We start from the raw sequence: 15,621 nt of genomic DNA, 5'->3' as shown, positions 1-15,621 counted from the left end.
AATAACTTCATAATCATATTTCAGCCTAAAAAGAGCATTTTAGACAAAGAATTATCTGTTGTGCATAGCAAGCAAACTGAGAAATATATAGTTCCTAACTATGGGGAAAATGACCCTGAACACAATTATTGTTCTATACAGTGATGAAGCCATTTAATACATTAAGCTATAACTTTTAAAAAATTCTTGCAGCGCTGTCTGTATTAAAGGTCCAGTACTGCAAAAGCAATTACCATTCAATTTCAGCATTTTCTAAGAGCAGAATTTAGACCGAACTTTTATGGAAAGTCAGTAGGAAAAAAAATGGAAACACACACACATTTGAAAATACTGCCTTAGTTTTCAGAAACAGCTATATTTCTAAATGTTATATATATATAAAGAAAAATACAAAGAGAAACATATAACATAGAACCATAGTTAACATCCCTGAGTTCAGGTATATTTTATGGGCATTTAGACAAGCTAATAAGGGAAACAAACTAAGATTTCTAATGGCTGTTGATAAGTACTTTTTAATATTACATCTGAAAGCAACAATTAAGAAAGTTACTTAGGAAGCGGTAGACTTATTCTCAGACTCTGAAGCCCAGGATTCAGAAGACTCAAATCCCAGAATCTGTTTTCAGTCCCACTTGCAGGCTCGAGAATGAATGCCAAGTAGCATATTGATTTTAATTATTAAACATCTCACCCGTAATGGACTTGATAGTTTCACTTGACACAGTTTGCCCAATCAAGTCATATTGGACTAAGCTGGAAGACTCCTTTGGAACTTCCACTGATTTCTCAGGACCTTTTGTCCATGTATAAATCATCTCACTCTTCGGATATGCATCTGAATGAGAGCCCAGAATGTGATTAAAGTCAGTGGTCCTTTCCCATCAGCACTGATGGTCAACATTTAAGAATATTACACATGTTCAAGAAAGATGGAATAAAAGTAAACAATAATCATGATTTATTAAAACACGTTTAAGACTTAGAAAACTGTAGAGATTAAATAAACAGTCTTGCAACTCAGCATGTTTCTTGTTTTTATGTTGAGAATTGGAGGAGAGGGGCGCCTGGGTGGCGCAGTCGGTTAAGCGTCCGACTTCAGCCAGGTCATGATCTCTCAGTCCGTGAGTTCGAGCCCCGCATCAGGCTCTGGGCTGATGGCTCAGAGCCTGGAGCCTGTTTCCGATTCTGTGTCTCCCTCTCTCTCTGCCCCTCCCCCGTTCATGCTCTGTCTCTCTCTGTCCCAAAAATAAATAAACGTTGAAAAAAAAAAAAAAAAAGAGAGAATTGGAGAAGAGATTAAAATTGGAGGAGGGGCACTTGGATGCGTTTCCATACTAATAGGAGAAGCAGTTGAAAAGCGGAAATAATACCCCTCCCCCCAAAAAGTACTTCTTTCCATTCTCACTCACTTCCAGGGCTTGACCAACACTGACTCCTTCCATCCTACGGCAACTCTGCCAATTAGAAATGTACCAGATGCCGCCTATAATAATACAACAAAAACAAAAACAAACCCTACTGTTGGGAGAGCTCTCCGGGGGTCACCTATTCCACACTGCCTCTGGGCAGTCCCCGTGCCTTCTGGGAACAATTTGGCAGTGACAACTGGCTCTGCTCTTTGTGGAGCTCTCCAGGGAATATAATTACACAACCAGTTCCACTACCTTTAAACTCTTACAATCAGGACATTTTCCTTTCCATCTTCAACAAATCCCTCCCAGAGGCAATTTAAGCCCATTTCCTATTATTTGGTGTTCAACTCAAATGGAAACCAGCTGCTTGCTGACCAGTCTACCCACAACAGATAGCTTGGCTCACGCACAAATAAGTTCAAAAGAACCAAGATGAATCGGTTCCCTCCACAAACCTTCCTAAAGTGACTACAGCACAGTAGGTCCTCAGTGAAAGCTTAATTCTACAAGAGTTGATACCTAGGGAGATTATTTTTACAAACAGCTTCTCAAAACAAACTAGGAGGCTTGTGTTGTCATTTAGCAGTATAGAGTCATGTGTCAACATTTCTCTCCTAAAGTATATTCATGCTTCATCATACATTTAAAAGACCCTGAATGCTATGTTCCTGCCCATGATATTTTAAATCGGGTATTCTTCTCTTGGCTATCCTAACGTGGTAGAATAACCTTTCTCTTAATGATTCGATACTTGAGGCAGGAAGTGGGGGCGTGGGCAAAATGGGTGAAAGCGATAAAAAAATGTCTCTTTCTAATTCCCAACCTAACAAACCAACTTCCAAGGAGTGATTTCTTTATCTAGTACAAACCCTGACTGGTGCCAACTATGTTCAAGTTGCTCTGAAGAGTGCGTCTCGATGGGCAGCAGAGGTGGATGGGTGGGAAAGAACTTCCCATAGATAAGAACGATCTGTAGGGGAATTTAAATTATTACAGTACAAATGGATTTTAATTATGCCCCAGTGAGATCGCCCTTTCTGTCTATGTATCTTTTTAATTTTCTCTCTTTAAGTCACTGGTCAGCGAGTAAATGACTCTCTAGCTTTAACCTAGCTCACCAAACACTGTGATTACTAGGGGTTGTCAAAGAATGGTGAATGCCAGTTCTCATTAAGTTACGCACAATGGTAAGAGCAGGCAACAGTTTCACAATCAGTGCACTAAGAATCCAAAGCAATAATAAAAGCCAGCACCTGTTTTTGGTAGATTCTGAGTGAATCAAATATTTGAGGCACACGTTAGAAGAAGCAATCTCATTTTTCCACCATCTCAGGTAAAGGGAGCTTGGGGGAAGGGATTCCATATTCTTTACTACCCATTCATTTCACCTTCTTACCTTCACCTCCACAAAATATTTGCAAATCATCTACTTCATAGCTTCGCCTCTAGTACCATCCTTGTCTAAGCCACTGCCATCTTTGATGGTACTAAAGCAATAGCCTCCCACTCTTCTCTGCTTCTACTCTAGTCTCCCTACAATCCATTCTCCATAGAAAAGCTGAAATGAAATTGTAAAATGTTAAAGAATGCCAAATCCCCTAGTAAAATCTTCCAAAGTCTTTCTGTAGCATTTACAATAGAATCTAATCCTTAATGTGGTCTATAAGATGCTACATGATCTGGATCTGTCTACATATCAGACCATATCTCTTATGATGCTTTCATCATGCTTCAGCCACTTTGGTTCTAACAGTGCCGCTTATATTATTTTAACCTGGTCATTTCAAGAAGACCTGAAACCTCTCTGACCTTTTTTCAAATCTGCCATAAAGAATTCTGCTTGTAACAGACGATGTTAAATTACTCCCTCTCCGCCCCCCCTAAAAATCCTTTGTACTTTCTTTGTTACACCACCAACACATGGAGTTCAGAAGTCCTTAATTTCACCACTGACCACCAACCTATTATTTATGAGTCAGTTTACCCGGGCTATCTGTCCAAACTGATTTTTGGTTTTTGGAAAAGGGGCTGTTTTTACTTCTTTATTTAAATATATTAGGTAAAATAGAGTCTCCTAAAAGTCAAATATTGGACAGTTATTGTCATGAACAATGATTTATGGATTATGGGAAATTGTGCACACATATAAATATCAGCTTGCGTTAGATATTAATAAATTCTAACAATACTTTTATTGTAACTTACAACTTCCAAATTTCAAAGGGCATGCATGACCATCCATGGGGAAATCCACCAATCTCATGGGACACTCCGCACTTATGGTGAGTCTATGATGGAAAAATGCGATTAAAATTAACTCTCACTTTAAAAATGATTTTTTAGACACCTAAAACGAGAAGGATGAAAAGAAGGAAGGAAGGAGAGAAGAAGGGAGAGAGAGAAGGAAGAAAAAATGGAAGAAAGCATAAAAAGGAAAGATGGAAAAAGAAAAAATCGACTACCTCATTGTGTATAAAATAGTGCCATTTCTCATAATTCTAAAAAGCTTGTTTGGAGCTGTCATATTATGTGAAACAGATTTCTTTCCATTCCTGAAGAAAGTATCAGGTGTCCATACTTTTGTTACCATCATATTGTTCAATCTCAAAATTTCAATGGGGCCATCATATTTTAGTCTTTTGTCAATCCACGTCTGTCTGAAGAACACATCCATTGTGTATTCCTAGGGAAATTAGTTTGTGACATTCAAATCACAGATGACTACACATAAATATGCATTAAATTCTAGCCTCTATCCCACTCATAAAAAAAAACTACCCAAATAAAAACTAAATTAATAGGAACAGAAATGTTCTTACATCAATGGAGCTAAATGATTCTCAGCAATTAAAGCATGTTGTGTCCATCTTGATACCTTAATCTTCTACTTCATCAGGTAAATAAATTACATACACATGAATCATTCAAGACTAATTACTATAATTTAATAAAACTACCAGCACAAAGTAATTACAGTTGTGCTTTAGTCCAGGTAGCAAAATTAGTAAAAGTGTAACAAATATCATTGTATTATTAATCATAAAATTGTAGGCATCTCTAAGACAAGTAAAATATGTAAAAAGCAATTTTATATTCACAAAATTTATTAAAATTAGCCTAGAAGCCTAAGGCCAAGGAAAAAAGGTAAAGTAGGTCCTTTAACCTTTAAACTACATATATTTAAAATTAGAGGGCACAACTGAATAGATGAATTCATCCTGACCAGTGTTTGGTGTTCTAACCTCTTTAAGCATGAGAAAGAGGCAGGAAGAGAAGGCATGGGGGGACGGGGTGGGGGCAAGTTGTGAGCAGTTGGGCCAACATGGAGTACTAAATGCAGTTAGGACTACAATATAGTTTTATACAAAAACTAATTACACTCTTCAATTTTCTCCACTTCAATAATTTTCTAAGGAAAAAAAATCACTACATAAAAGGTTTTACCACTGACACAAGTAATAGTAAGGTTTTTTTTTTCTTTGTTGAGAATAACTCCAAACCAAAAAATACTCAAATATTAGAGCTGAAATGTAAATTCAATGTCTTATCCTTATAAACCTTTAAGTCTAATTAGGAGGCTCTTTGACTTTCTAGCTGTGTGCGATTAACAAGATAAATATCATTTGCCCTCTCTTCTGCATGTTTTCTTCAAAAGACAAAAAGTACATGAAGTTTCCTAAATACCTACCATTTCCACATCAGAAACAGGTCCAAAGCTGGTGACATATATGTCAGTTTTTACTTCTGTAACAGGACCTAGTAGGTATGAAGTAAATAGGAGTGAAAAAAAAATACCAATATTACAGGCAAGGAGAATAGAGCAAATACAGATATATCATGTTTTTACTGGCATCTTAATAATGCACCTCTACAAAAAAAAAATGTAGATAAAAGAATAACAGAACCAGAAAGCAGTGTTTATTTACAGGCAAAAAAAATAAAAATTACTTAGGGTAACATTGTTTCTTAAAGAAATACATCACCTACCAGGCACTACTGTGAAAGGCAGTGCAGGGAACAAAAACTCTTAGCCTTTGTAATTTTTTATAGTCCGTCATCTGATTGGCCCTTAGTAAAGAAGCGAGCTGTTAAAAAGAGGGAACTTAGCCACAAGAGTGAGGAGGAGAAAAACCATAATGGTCGTCTTTGGAAAGCTGAGGATTCTACTTAAATAAGAGCACAAAAATGATTCATGGCACCTTTAACAGTAGGCACACCATCCACCGGTAACTGAGATTAAAGACAAACTCTCCTACAAGCCAGACCTATTCACCTCTTGCCACCTACTAGCTGTTTGATCAAGGGCAGGCTACTGAACCTCTCAAAAGCAGCAATCGCACATATCAAGCAAGACTACCGATAGGGATCAAGTGAAATTGCTCACATAAGACCCTGAACACAGTGACTCTCTCATAAGAGTACTTATTAAGTAGTAGTTTCTCTTGGCTTCTGATAAACGCCACTACTGAGATTCTTTCCTAGGTGTAAATAGCATTGGTTCAGAAACAAATACATGGGTGTGTTTGGCAGAAGGGAAAGGCGGGAGCATCATGATAATGGGGCTGACACAGATTTTAGACAAAGGAAAATTGCTACAATCTGGGTTTAGCATGGTGCTTAACATCAGGAATTGTGGCATTTAAATTTGGCTCTTTTTAAATATACGATCTTAGTCAAGTCATGAATCCTAATAGGTTAAGGTTTTAATGAGTATTAAGTAAAATAATAAATGTAAATGACTTGCCCCAGTCTCTAGAACATAATGCTCTCAATAATGATAGTCATTATGATATATATACCTTTTTATTCCTAATAAAAATAAAAAATTGTTGCCCTCTTGAACATCATTTCCTTAAATGATGGTTTATACCATTGTATGGCCAGAAGCTAGATACTCTATACTGGAAAGAATGCAAGATGCACTATTTCCTTTGGATACTGGTTGGACAATTGGATTTATGCCAAAAAAAAAAAAAAAAAAAAGAAAAGAAAAGAAAAATAAAAAGACAAATAACAGTTAGTATAGCTTAATGCCCTAGGTCTAAAGTTATCCTCATAAAAATGAATCAGAATATTTCTCCCTGTATAGGATGAAGACTGAGCCACAGGAAAAAAAAAAAATGGTTTGAAGGAGAATTAGAAATTCTTTCTTGAATAACTATCTTAAGACAAATAGGGGTATCTGAATGGCTCAGTTGGTTGAGCTTCTGACTCTTGATTTTGGCTCAGGTCATGATCTCACAGTTTCGTGAGTTTGGGCCCCACATCCAGCTCTATGATAACAGTGCGAGCCTCCTTGAGATTCTCCCTCTCTCTCTGCCCCTCCTCCCCCACTCACACTCTCTTTGCCTCCCTCAAAATAAATTAATTAATTAAAAATTTTTTAATGTTTATTTATTTTTGAGAGAGAGAGAGAGAGACAGAGAGACAGAGCACAAGTTAGAAGGGGCAAAGAGAGAGGGAGACACAGAATCCAAAGCAGGCTCCAGGCTCAAAGCTGTCATCGCAGAGCCTGACGCAGGGTTCGAACCCACAAACTGTGAGATCGTGACCTGCGCCAAAGAATAAATAAATATATTTTTTAAAAGAGAGAAATATATCCTTTGTAAGTATAGTGAAAGAAAAGGTACAGATCAGATTGATCTATCAGAGGTTTTTTCATTTATAAATAGGTTATTTTAAATTTTATTTTAGAGACAGAGAGCATGAGCTAGGGAGAGAAGGAAAGAGAGAATCCTAAGCAGGCTCCATGCTCACGCTGAGCCTGACACAGGGCTCAATCCCATGGCCCTGGGATCATGACCTGAGCCAAAATCAAGAGTCAGACGCTCAATTGACTGAGCCACCCAGGCGCCCCAATGAGTTTGCATTAAAAAAAATACTAACACCTTTGGAAAGCAGAGAAAATAAGTGTGAGAAGTTAACTGAATTTTCATTTGAATGAGCAATTATAAACAAGAACAAAAATATGGTAGCAATAAGCTCATTAAGCCAAAATGTTCCGGGAATTGATAGGCAATCCAAGAAGCTGATAATGTGTGTTGAATTTTAGAAAACAGAGCTTTTAACTCAAAGTGGTTCAAGAGTGGGACAAGTTATTCTGCCAGTTTCTTAAGAACCGCTGAAGTATCAAAAGCATTAAGTCGCTGCATGTCAGAGCAAAGGAGGTAAGTTACTTAGAACAATTAAGGTTGCATATGTCCTGACAACTGAACTGTTGTTTGACAAGATTCTTGAGAAATTAAAAGTTACTTCAAAGATCAATTTAGGGCAGTGGTTTTCAAATTGGAACTGAATCAGAATCACCTCGAAGGTTTGTTAGAGCACAGAATGCTGGGCTCCACCCTACACTTGCTGATTGACCTAAAGTGGAGCCTGGTAATTTGCATCTCTAACAGGTTCCTAGGTGATGCTGTTCACGTTATTCTAGTTTACAGACAATGCTCATCTGATTTCTAGAATAGTATTTACCAAAATATGTCCTATAAAATATTAAGACCGTAAGTGTTCTATGGGAGTGAGAGAAGCGTAGGAGAGGAATTAGACCAACGTAATTTTTACTTACAAATTTATTTTAAGGTGCATGGGGTTATACTAATTCTTATAGTTATAATGATTCCATGATAATAATGGGTATTTTCTTTTTTTAAATATTTTTTAATGTTTATTTTATTTTTGAGAGAGAGAGAAGGAGTGTGTGAATGGGGAAGGGGCAGAGAGAGAGGGAGACACAGAATCTGAAGCAGGATCCAGGCTCTGAGCTGGCAGCACAGAGCCTGAAGTGGAGCTCAAACCCATGAACCACAAGATCATGACAAGAGCTGAAGTTGGATGCCTAACTGACTGAGCCACCCAGGCTATTTTCAAATTCTTACATAATTCTTTCTTAATGATTCTTGAAAAACGTTTGCCTTCAGAATTACAATCCTAGTATTGTTGAGTTAGTTTGTGGCATTATTCAGTATTTGCTTTATATGATCACATAGGTCTTTCAGACAAGCTAGGTTCTGAAGATATGATTGGTAAAGAGATTTCATTTGGACATTCATTCAATAAACATCTATTGAGTGAGCACCTGCTGTGTGCCAGGTTCCATACTAGGCCCTGGTGCTTCAGTAGGAAACAAGACTTAAGAGCTTCCTGCCTCAGGGAGTTAATGTGCTATTAGAGAAGTCTGAGTATAAGTAATCAAGAAATAAATTACATGGGAGGATCTTGTCATTCATAAGAGATATAAAACAGGCTGGTCATTGAGTTAGAGACTGGGAAAGCCTAGATGTTGTAGCCCTTCTTCAAAGCAGTAACTTTTAAACTGAGACCTGGAGGGTAAGCATGAGGCATTGGAGGAACCGAGAGAATTGCATCACAGGCATAAAGAACTTCAGGGAAGAAAGCCTAGAGGCGGGAGAGGCCTTAGTGTGCTTGGGGACTAGGAAAGAGGCCAGTGTGGCTGGGGCCAAGCAGGTAAGGAAGAAAATGATAAGAAATGAAAGCCACATAAGCAGAATGAAAACCAGAGTCAGGGGACAGAGATCCGCACCTGAGCTGATATTCTAAAGTGGCATCTTTTAAGCAACATATTTATACTACACGTTATGGTGACAGTTGTTAAAACTACATGGAAAAGAACTATTAGAGATCCCAGTGACAGATGGGCAACACATAAAGAGGTTGTTATGGGCTGAATTATGCTCTTTCCAAATTCATATGTTGAAGTCCTAACCCCCAGTACCTCAGAATGTACCTGTATTTGGAGTTAGGGTCTTTAAAAAAGGGAATGAGGTTGGGGCGCCTGGGTGGCGCAGTTGGTTAAGCGTCCGGCTTCAGCCAGGTCACGATCTCGCGGTCCGTGAGTTCGAGCCCCGCGTCGGGCTCTGGGCTGATGGCTCGGAGCCTGGAGCCTGTTTCCGATTCTGTGTCTCCCTCTCTCTCTGGCCCTCCCCCGTTCATGCTCTGTCTCTCTCTGTCCCAAAAATAAAAATAGAAACATTGAAAAAAAAATTTAAAAAAAAAAGGGGGAATGAGGTTAAAATGAGGTCATTAAGATGGGTTCTAATCCAATGTGACTGGTGTCCTTCTAAGAAGAGATTAGGACACAGAAACACACAGAAGAAAGACCATGTGAATGAAGACAGAGAAGATAGCCATCCACAAGCAAAGGAGAGTGGACTTAGAAGAAACCAACCCTCTGCTGACATCTTGAACTCGCTGCCGTTTAAGCCACCCTGTCTGTAGTATTTTGTTATGGCAGCCCAAACAAAAGAATACAGAAATGCAAAAGAAACAATTTTTCCCTATTCTTTCCCAACGTTTTCTCCCTCTGATATTCAGTACAGCTCTGCCTTAGGCTGTGAGGAAGTTTGTTTTTTATCCCTTCATCATTGGGAGGCCATCAAGAGTCCGAAGTAAGGAAATTATGTGACCTGAATTATATTTTTTATAAAATCCCTCTGGCAGTTGTACAGACAATAAATTATAGGGAGGCAAGTGTAGAAGAAGGGTTCTTATAAGAGGCTGACAGCAGCCTAGCCTAGCCTAGCCGAGAAATGATGGTGGTCTATACTGGGAATATGGCAGTGGGGATGGAGTGTGGACAGATCAGTGGGCATGCTGGTGTGAAACTAACTCACCGGGAATGGGTTTTTTTCCAAAGAGCAATAAACAGAGATATAATATTCTATGTATTGAAGGCCTACTACATGCCAGGCAGGATACTAGCCTCTTTCCATATACTATTTCATTTAATTTTCACAATACCCTCCCAGGGTGATATTATCGTGAGGATTTTATGGATCTGGAAACTGAGCTCACAGAATTTAAATATAATAAGCCAGAGCCAGAATTATAACCCCCTTGTAGTGATCTCCGAAATATGTTCTGGCTTTACTATGCTAATGACATCATTAAATAAGAAACAATAATTAATTGCTTATATAATTTTCTATCTACAACATAACATGCCATACCTAAATTTCCTAAATTTTGTTTATGTTACACCTAAATTTTGTTTATGCTTAAGTTCTGAACTGTGTTCTTGCAGCTCTTTCTATGTCTTTGCTCTTATCATAGCTTGTTTGATTCTTTCTTTCTCCCCTTAACAGTAAAATGAAATCTTAATGCTCCTTGAAGTTCCCAACTAGTATAGCACATTGCACATACTAGGTGGTCAATAACTATGTGTCCGTGTTCTTAGTATCACCGCACTAGTGATTCAAAAACTTCCCAAAAAGAAAAATTACTTGGATTCATGTGTTACACCAGTTAAGCTAAAAATATTTCCTGATTAAAGCTGAAACTGTGTCTTATTTATATTTGTATCCTTTCCCAGAACTAATCTCCGGCCTTAAACGTAATAGGTTTCCAATAAATCAGTTTTCTATGAATAATGGTCGCTATGTAATTAAGAGCAATTCTTAGAGACGCTTCCTCTAACACTACTGTTTAGGATGTTCAAATCAACCTTACTAAGAGCATAATTACATAGAAACCAGATAATTTTGAGCTTGGAAGGACTTCTCATAATGTTACATGCATTTGTGTAACATCAAAGACATATTTTATTTAAAAAATCTGACTTCTTTGGTAATAGGGAAGTGATTTTTAATCTGCAAAATGTAGTTGGCATTTTGTAAGGCAAACAAAGTGATCTGCAATAGTCTTTGAAAGAAAGAACCAAGACTACTAAGATCAAATGCAAAGGAATATTCCCATCTTATTAATGAATCTAACTTGGGTGCAAAGTAGGAAGACAATTAATAATATATGAGATAATTTTCCACTATTAACTTTACTTCAGCTGTACAGACCTGGTCAAAGGATATAACGATTTAATTTCTTGCCCAATAACAGGGTCCGATTTGCTGTCACACCAGGAAAAAGACCTAATGTGTCTGGCTGATTATGGAAATGGTTAATCCTGTTCACATTTTGTCCCCAGCTATGCATTTGAGGACATATTTATGGTTTTCCAGCCACTTAAATTCATGCATCAAGCTACATCTTACAAAACGCTGCTGATGTATTTCCAAAACTCAAGAGATTTAACGTATTTAGGAGGTACAATAACAACAAGGAATCTTGAGTGATATATTTTTTTTTTAATTTTTTTTTCAACGTTTATTTATTTTTGGGACAGAGAGAGACAGAGCATGAACGGGGGAGGGGCAGAGAGAGAGGGAGACACAGAATCGGAAACAAGCTCCAGGCTCTGAGCCATCAGCCCAGAGCCCGACGCGGGGCTCGAACTCACGGACCGCGAGATCGTGACCTGGCTGAAGTCGGACGCTTAACCGACTGCGCCACCCAGGCGCCCCTCGAGTGATATATTTAAAGAAATCTATAATTTAGTTTGTCATCAAAAAATACAGAAATGCTAGCCTTCCTGCCTGGTAAACAAAGAAAAGGTATCCATTGATGTCACAGAGAAAACAGAATGCTATAGAGTTTTACTTAAATGACATTAAAGATTAGTGCTTCCTATGTCCTATGATCCTTCTATCAATCCAGGTCACCTTTTTAAATAATTAAAGTATTTAAATAAATAAGAAAAGCATTTAAAAAAACAATGAAATCAGGGCCAAAGATGAAAATGCAATTCACAGAAAGAAAATTCTTGTAGGCATTAAAGGTTTGAGAAGACATCCAACCACATTAGAAATCAGAAAATTCTAATTACTTCACAATCAAAGACCATTTCAAGTATGGTTGAAGGGTTTGTGGATCCTGAATCTCATATTCATTGTAAATGAGAGTTTTAATTTGTAAAACTACCACAGAAAACAGTTTGGCATTATCTCATCAAGTTGAACTCCCACTTACACTAAGATCCAGAAAAATCCATTCCTGGATGTATATGCAAAAGAAACTTTTGCACATTTACAGCAGGAAATTTGGGCCAGAATATTCACAGCAACACAATCTTGGAAACAAGCAAAATGCCTACTGCCAACAGAGAAGATGAATAAACTAGTTCCTATGAAGTGGGAATATCACACAGCAGTCAAATGAATGATCTATAGCAATATGCATCAGCAAGAATGAACCTTAGCATACACAATTAAGTGGGGGGGAGAAAAACACCAAAAGCTCATATATAACATGTTCCAAGCCAATACATTTCCTAATTTAAAATTTTAAAAATTGAGCCAAAATGAGATTCAAAGAAAACCTATGAAATAATTTAAAAAGGACTTGGAGCGGTGGTTGCTTCCGATGGGGCAGACAGGGAGAAAAGATGAAGGAGACTACATAGCAGGATGGAAGTTATCAAAGTTGTACAGTTTAATGATTGAACTGGTGTCTACTCTATCGCAGCGAATGAGTCCATAGATGGATGGGTAGTTAAAAATAAGGTTATGTGTGGACCGATAATGGATGTTATTGGTGAACCAAGTACTTTTAATCCAGAATCCAATTCCGTGCAAAAGAGGCTTTTAAAAATAAATACAATAAAAAGGCCCAGGCAGTAATATCGTGCCGGTTGATGTATTTTTCACCTAAAAGGAAACTAACAACCCAGGGAAATATTATCTAAATAAATATCCATAGAGTTGCAAATAGGCACTATCTAGAGTTTACAGGGCCTACTTGGGAAACACCAAAGGCATGTTGCATATCCTTGCCCTGCCCGAAAGAAAATGCAAATATACGATAGAGAGCAGCAGTACATCTTTTTTGCTAAACTGAGAGAACAAAGTACATTCCTGTTCTGGTTTCTATAGTCCCTTGTCTTTCTCTCAGTTATTCCTTCCCTCCATTGTAATATTAACGTACCCCCTACTAGGTGATCCCCTACAGATGTATTCTGATATTTCTCATCTGAAAAGAAGGCAACCTTCCCTCTTTCTCTTGCTTTTCACATCGTGAACTTCTGGGGAAAAAAAATCCATTATTGCCTCTCATTCTTCCTTTTCTATTCACTGTACCATCTCTCATAACCTGGTTTTCATGCCCAGGATCCACGAAAATCCCTTTTGTCAATATCATTCATATCTCTGACACAATTCCCACAGATTTAAAAAAATAATTTAATCTCTCCCACTTTTATCAACGTTTTTTTATTTTATTTTATTTTTGGGACAGAGAGAGACAGAGCATGAACGGGGGAGGGGCAGAGAGAGAGGGAGACACAGAATCGGAAACAGGCTCCAGGCTCTGAGCCATCAGCCCAGAGCCCGACGCGGGGCTCGAACTCACGGACCGCGAGATGGTGACCTGGCTGAAGTCAGACACTTAACCGACTGCGCCACTAATCTCTCCCACTTTTAAACAGGCTCAGGTCATGATCTCACAGCTTGAGAGTTCAAGCCCGGCATCAGGCTCTGTGCTGAAGCTCAGAGCCTGGAGCCTGCTTCGGATTCGGTGTCTCCCTCTCTCTCTACCCTCCCCTGCTTGCACTCTGTCTCTGTCTCTCTCTCTCTTTCTCAAAAAAATAAGCATTAGAAATAGTAAAAATAAGTGAAAATAGAAAGGCTCTCTTGATCCTACTTCTCCTTCCATTTACCACCCCATTTCTCTGCTGCCCGTACAATAATTTAATACAAATGTCCAAAGACTCCTCCCATTCTTTCAATGTCTCCCAATCAGACCTCCACACCCATCACAGCACCAAAACTGCTCCTGTCAAAATCACTGACCATGCAGATATTGCTGAATGTAGTGATCAATTTTATGTTCTTATCTTTCTTAATCTGTCAGGAGCATTAAGAAGTAAATGATCAATCCCACCTCCTTTTTTTTTTTTAATTTTTAATGTTTATTTATTTTGGGGAGAGAGAGACAGAGTGTGAGTGGGGGAGGGGCAGAGAGAGAGAGGGAGACACAGAATCCTAAGCAGTTTCCTGGCTCTGAGCTGTCAGCAAAGAACCTGAGGCAGGGCTCAAACCCACGAATGCTGAGATCATGACCTGAGCTGAAGTCAGTCGTCTAACTGACTGAGCCACCCAGGCCCCACCCCCCACTTTTTTAAAAAAATTTTTAAATGTTTATTTTTGAGGGGGAGGAGAGGGAGTCCTCTTTTTCTTTTAAGTTTATTTATTTTGAGAGAAGAGAGAGTGGGGAGGGGCAGTGAAAGGGGGAGATACAGAATCCCAAGCAGACTCCACACCATCAGCAAAGGTGGCCGGAACTTATGAACTCTGAGATAATGACCTGAATGACACCAAGAGTCCGAGGCTTAACCGACTGAGACACCCATGCACCCCCACCTCCTATTCTAAACAAATATCTATATCTATCTATTTATATTTATATATTTTTAATTTAACATCCAGTATGCATACTCTGAGATTTTCCTCCTACCCAAAGGCCACTCCTCACTTGGTCTTCCTGAGACAGAGATTCCTCTTCTCTCCCACCTCTTAACACTGGAGACTTCAGAGTCCTATATTTGTACCTCTTCTCTATCATCCTTAATCTCTTGATGATCCCTTTAGTCTTATGGCTTTAAATACCATATATAGTGACATACCAATCGTCCCTGCTTTTCAGACTTACCTCCACTTAATGTCCAATCGGCATCTCAAATTTAACATATCCACATACAAATTGTTCATCCACACCCCAAATCTGCTTCTGCCGCAGTGTCGGCAAGTCTATTTCTCCAGGCGTTCAAGTCAAAAACTTTGGAGTCAGATTTGACCCCTCCCTTTTCCTCACATCCCACATCCTAGCTGTCGTCAGTGGACTAGACCTTTGAAACATAGCCAGAAACCCATCATTTCTTCCAAGTTTACAAGCTTCACTGCCACCAGCTTGGTCAAAATATCCATCATCTCTCACCTAGTTAATTGTGAAAACCTCTCTGCCTTTGCCCTTGACCCTGAATGCCTGTTGTCAATACAAAATCCAAGGTGGGCTTTTGAAAATTAGGCAGTTCAGGTTTTGCCCCTGTTGGAATCTCTCTAATCACTTCTGATATGAATCACAGTAAAAGCAAAGTCCTTACCAGCTTGCAAAGCTTTACACAACCTCATCTTTGTATCACACTAACCCCTTCTTACTCTTCAGTCCTGCTAAACTTTACTGCAGCGACACTGATTTCCATGCTTAGCACTTTGGCACATAGAGTTCCTTCAACCCAAATGTGGCTTATGCTTTTACCTATACTTAGAATCACTGTTCAAATACCACCTTCTCAGGTGCCTGGGTGGCTCAGTCGGTTAAGTGCCTGACTCTTGGTTTGGGCTCAGGTCATGATCTCACGGCT

The 15,621-nt window shown here is 38.7% G+C and overlaps 1 protein-coding gene across 1 annotated transcript in view; it reads right to left on the bottom strand.

Moving 5' to 3' along the window:
* The window catches only part of GABRA4 (gamma-aminobutyric acid type A receptor subunit alpha4), an 81,479-nt gene that overhangs the window by 58,754 nt on the left and 7,104 nt on the right, over positions 1 to 15,621 (bottom strand). The window contains exons 3-6 of the mRNA XM_025921362.2: positions 5,104 to 5,171; positions 3,878 to 4,098; positions 3,621 to 3,703; positions 695 to 838 (exon numbers count right to left, since the gene is read on the bottom strand). Of these exons, the coding sequence (XP_025777147.1) occupies positions 695 to 838; positions 3,621 to 3,703; positions 3,878 to 4,098; positions 5,104 to 5,171 (516 nt within the window). The remainder of the gene's footprint in view (positions 1 to 694; positions 839 to 3,620; positions 3,704 to 3,877; positions 4,099 to 5,103; positions 5,172 to 15,621) is intronic.

This window comes from Puma concolor, chromosome B1 (genome assembly GCF_028749965.1).
Source record: "Puma concolor isolate L17-30 chromosome B1, mPumCon1.1.hap2, whole genome shotgun sequence".
Taxonomy (NCBI): Eukaryota; Metazoa; Chordata; class Mammalia; order Carnivora; family Felidae; genus Puma; species Puma concolor.
Note: the sequence above shows the minus strand (reverse complement) of the source record. Positions and strands in the feature narration are given on the sequence as shown.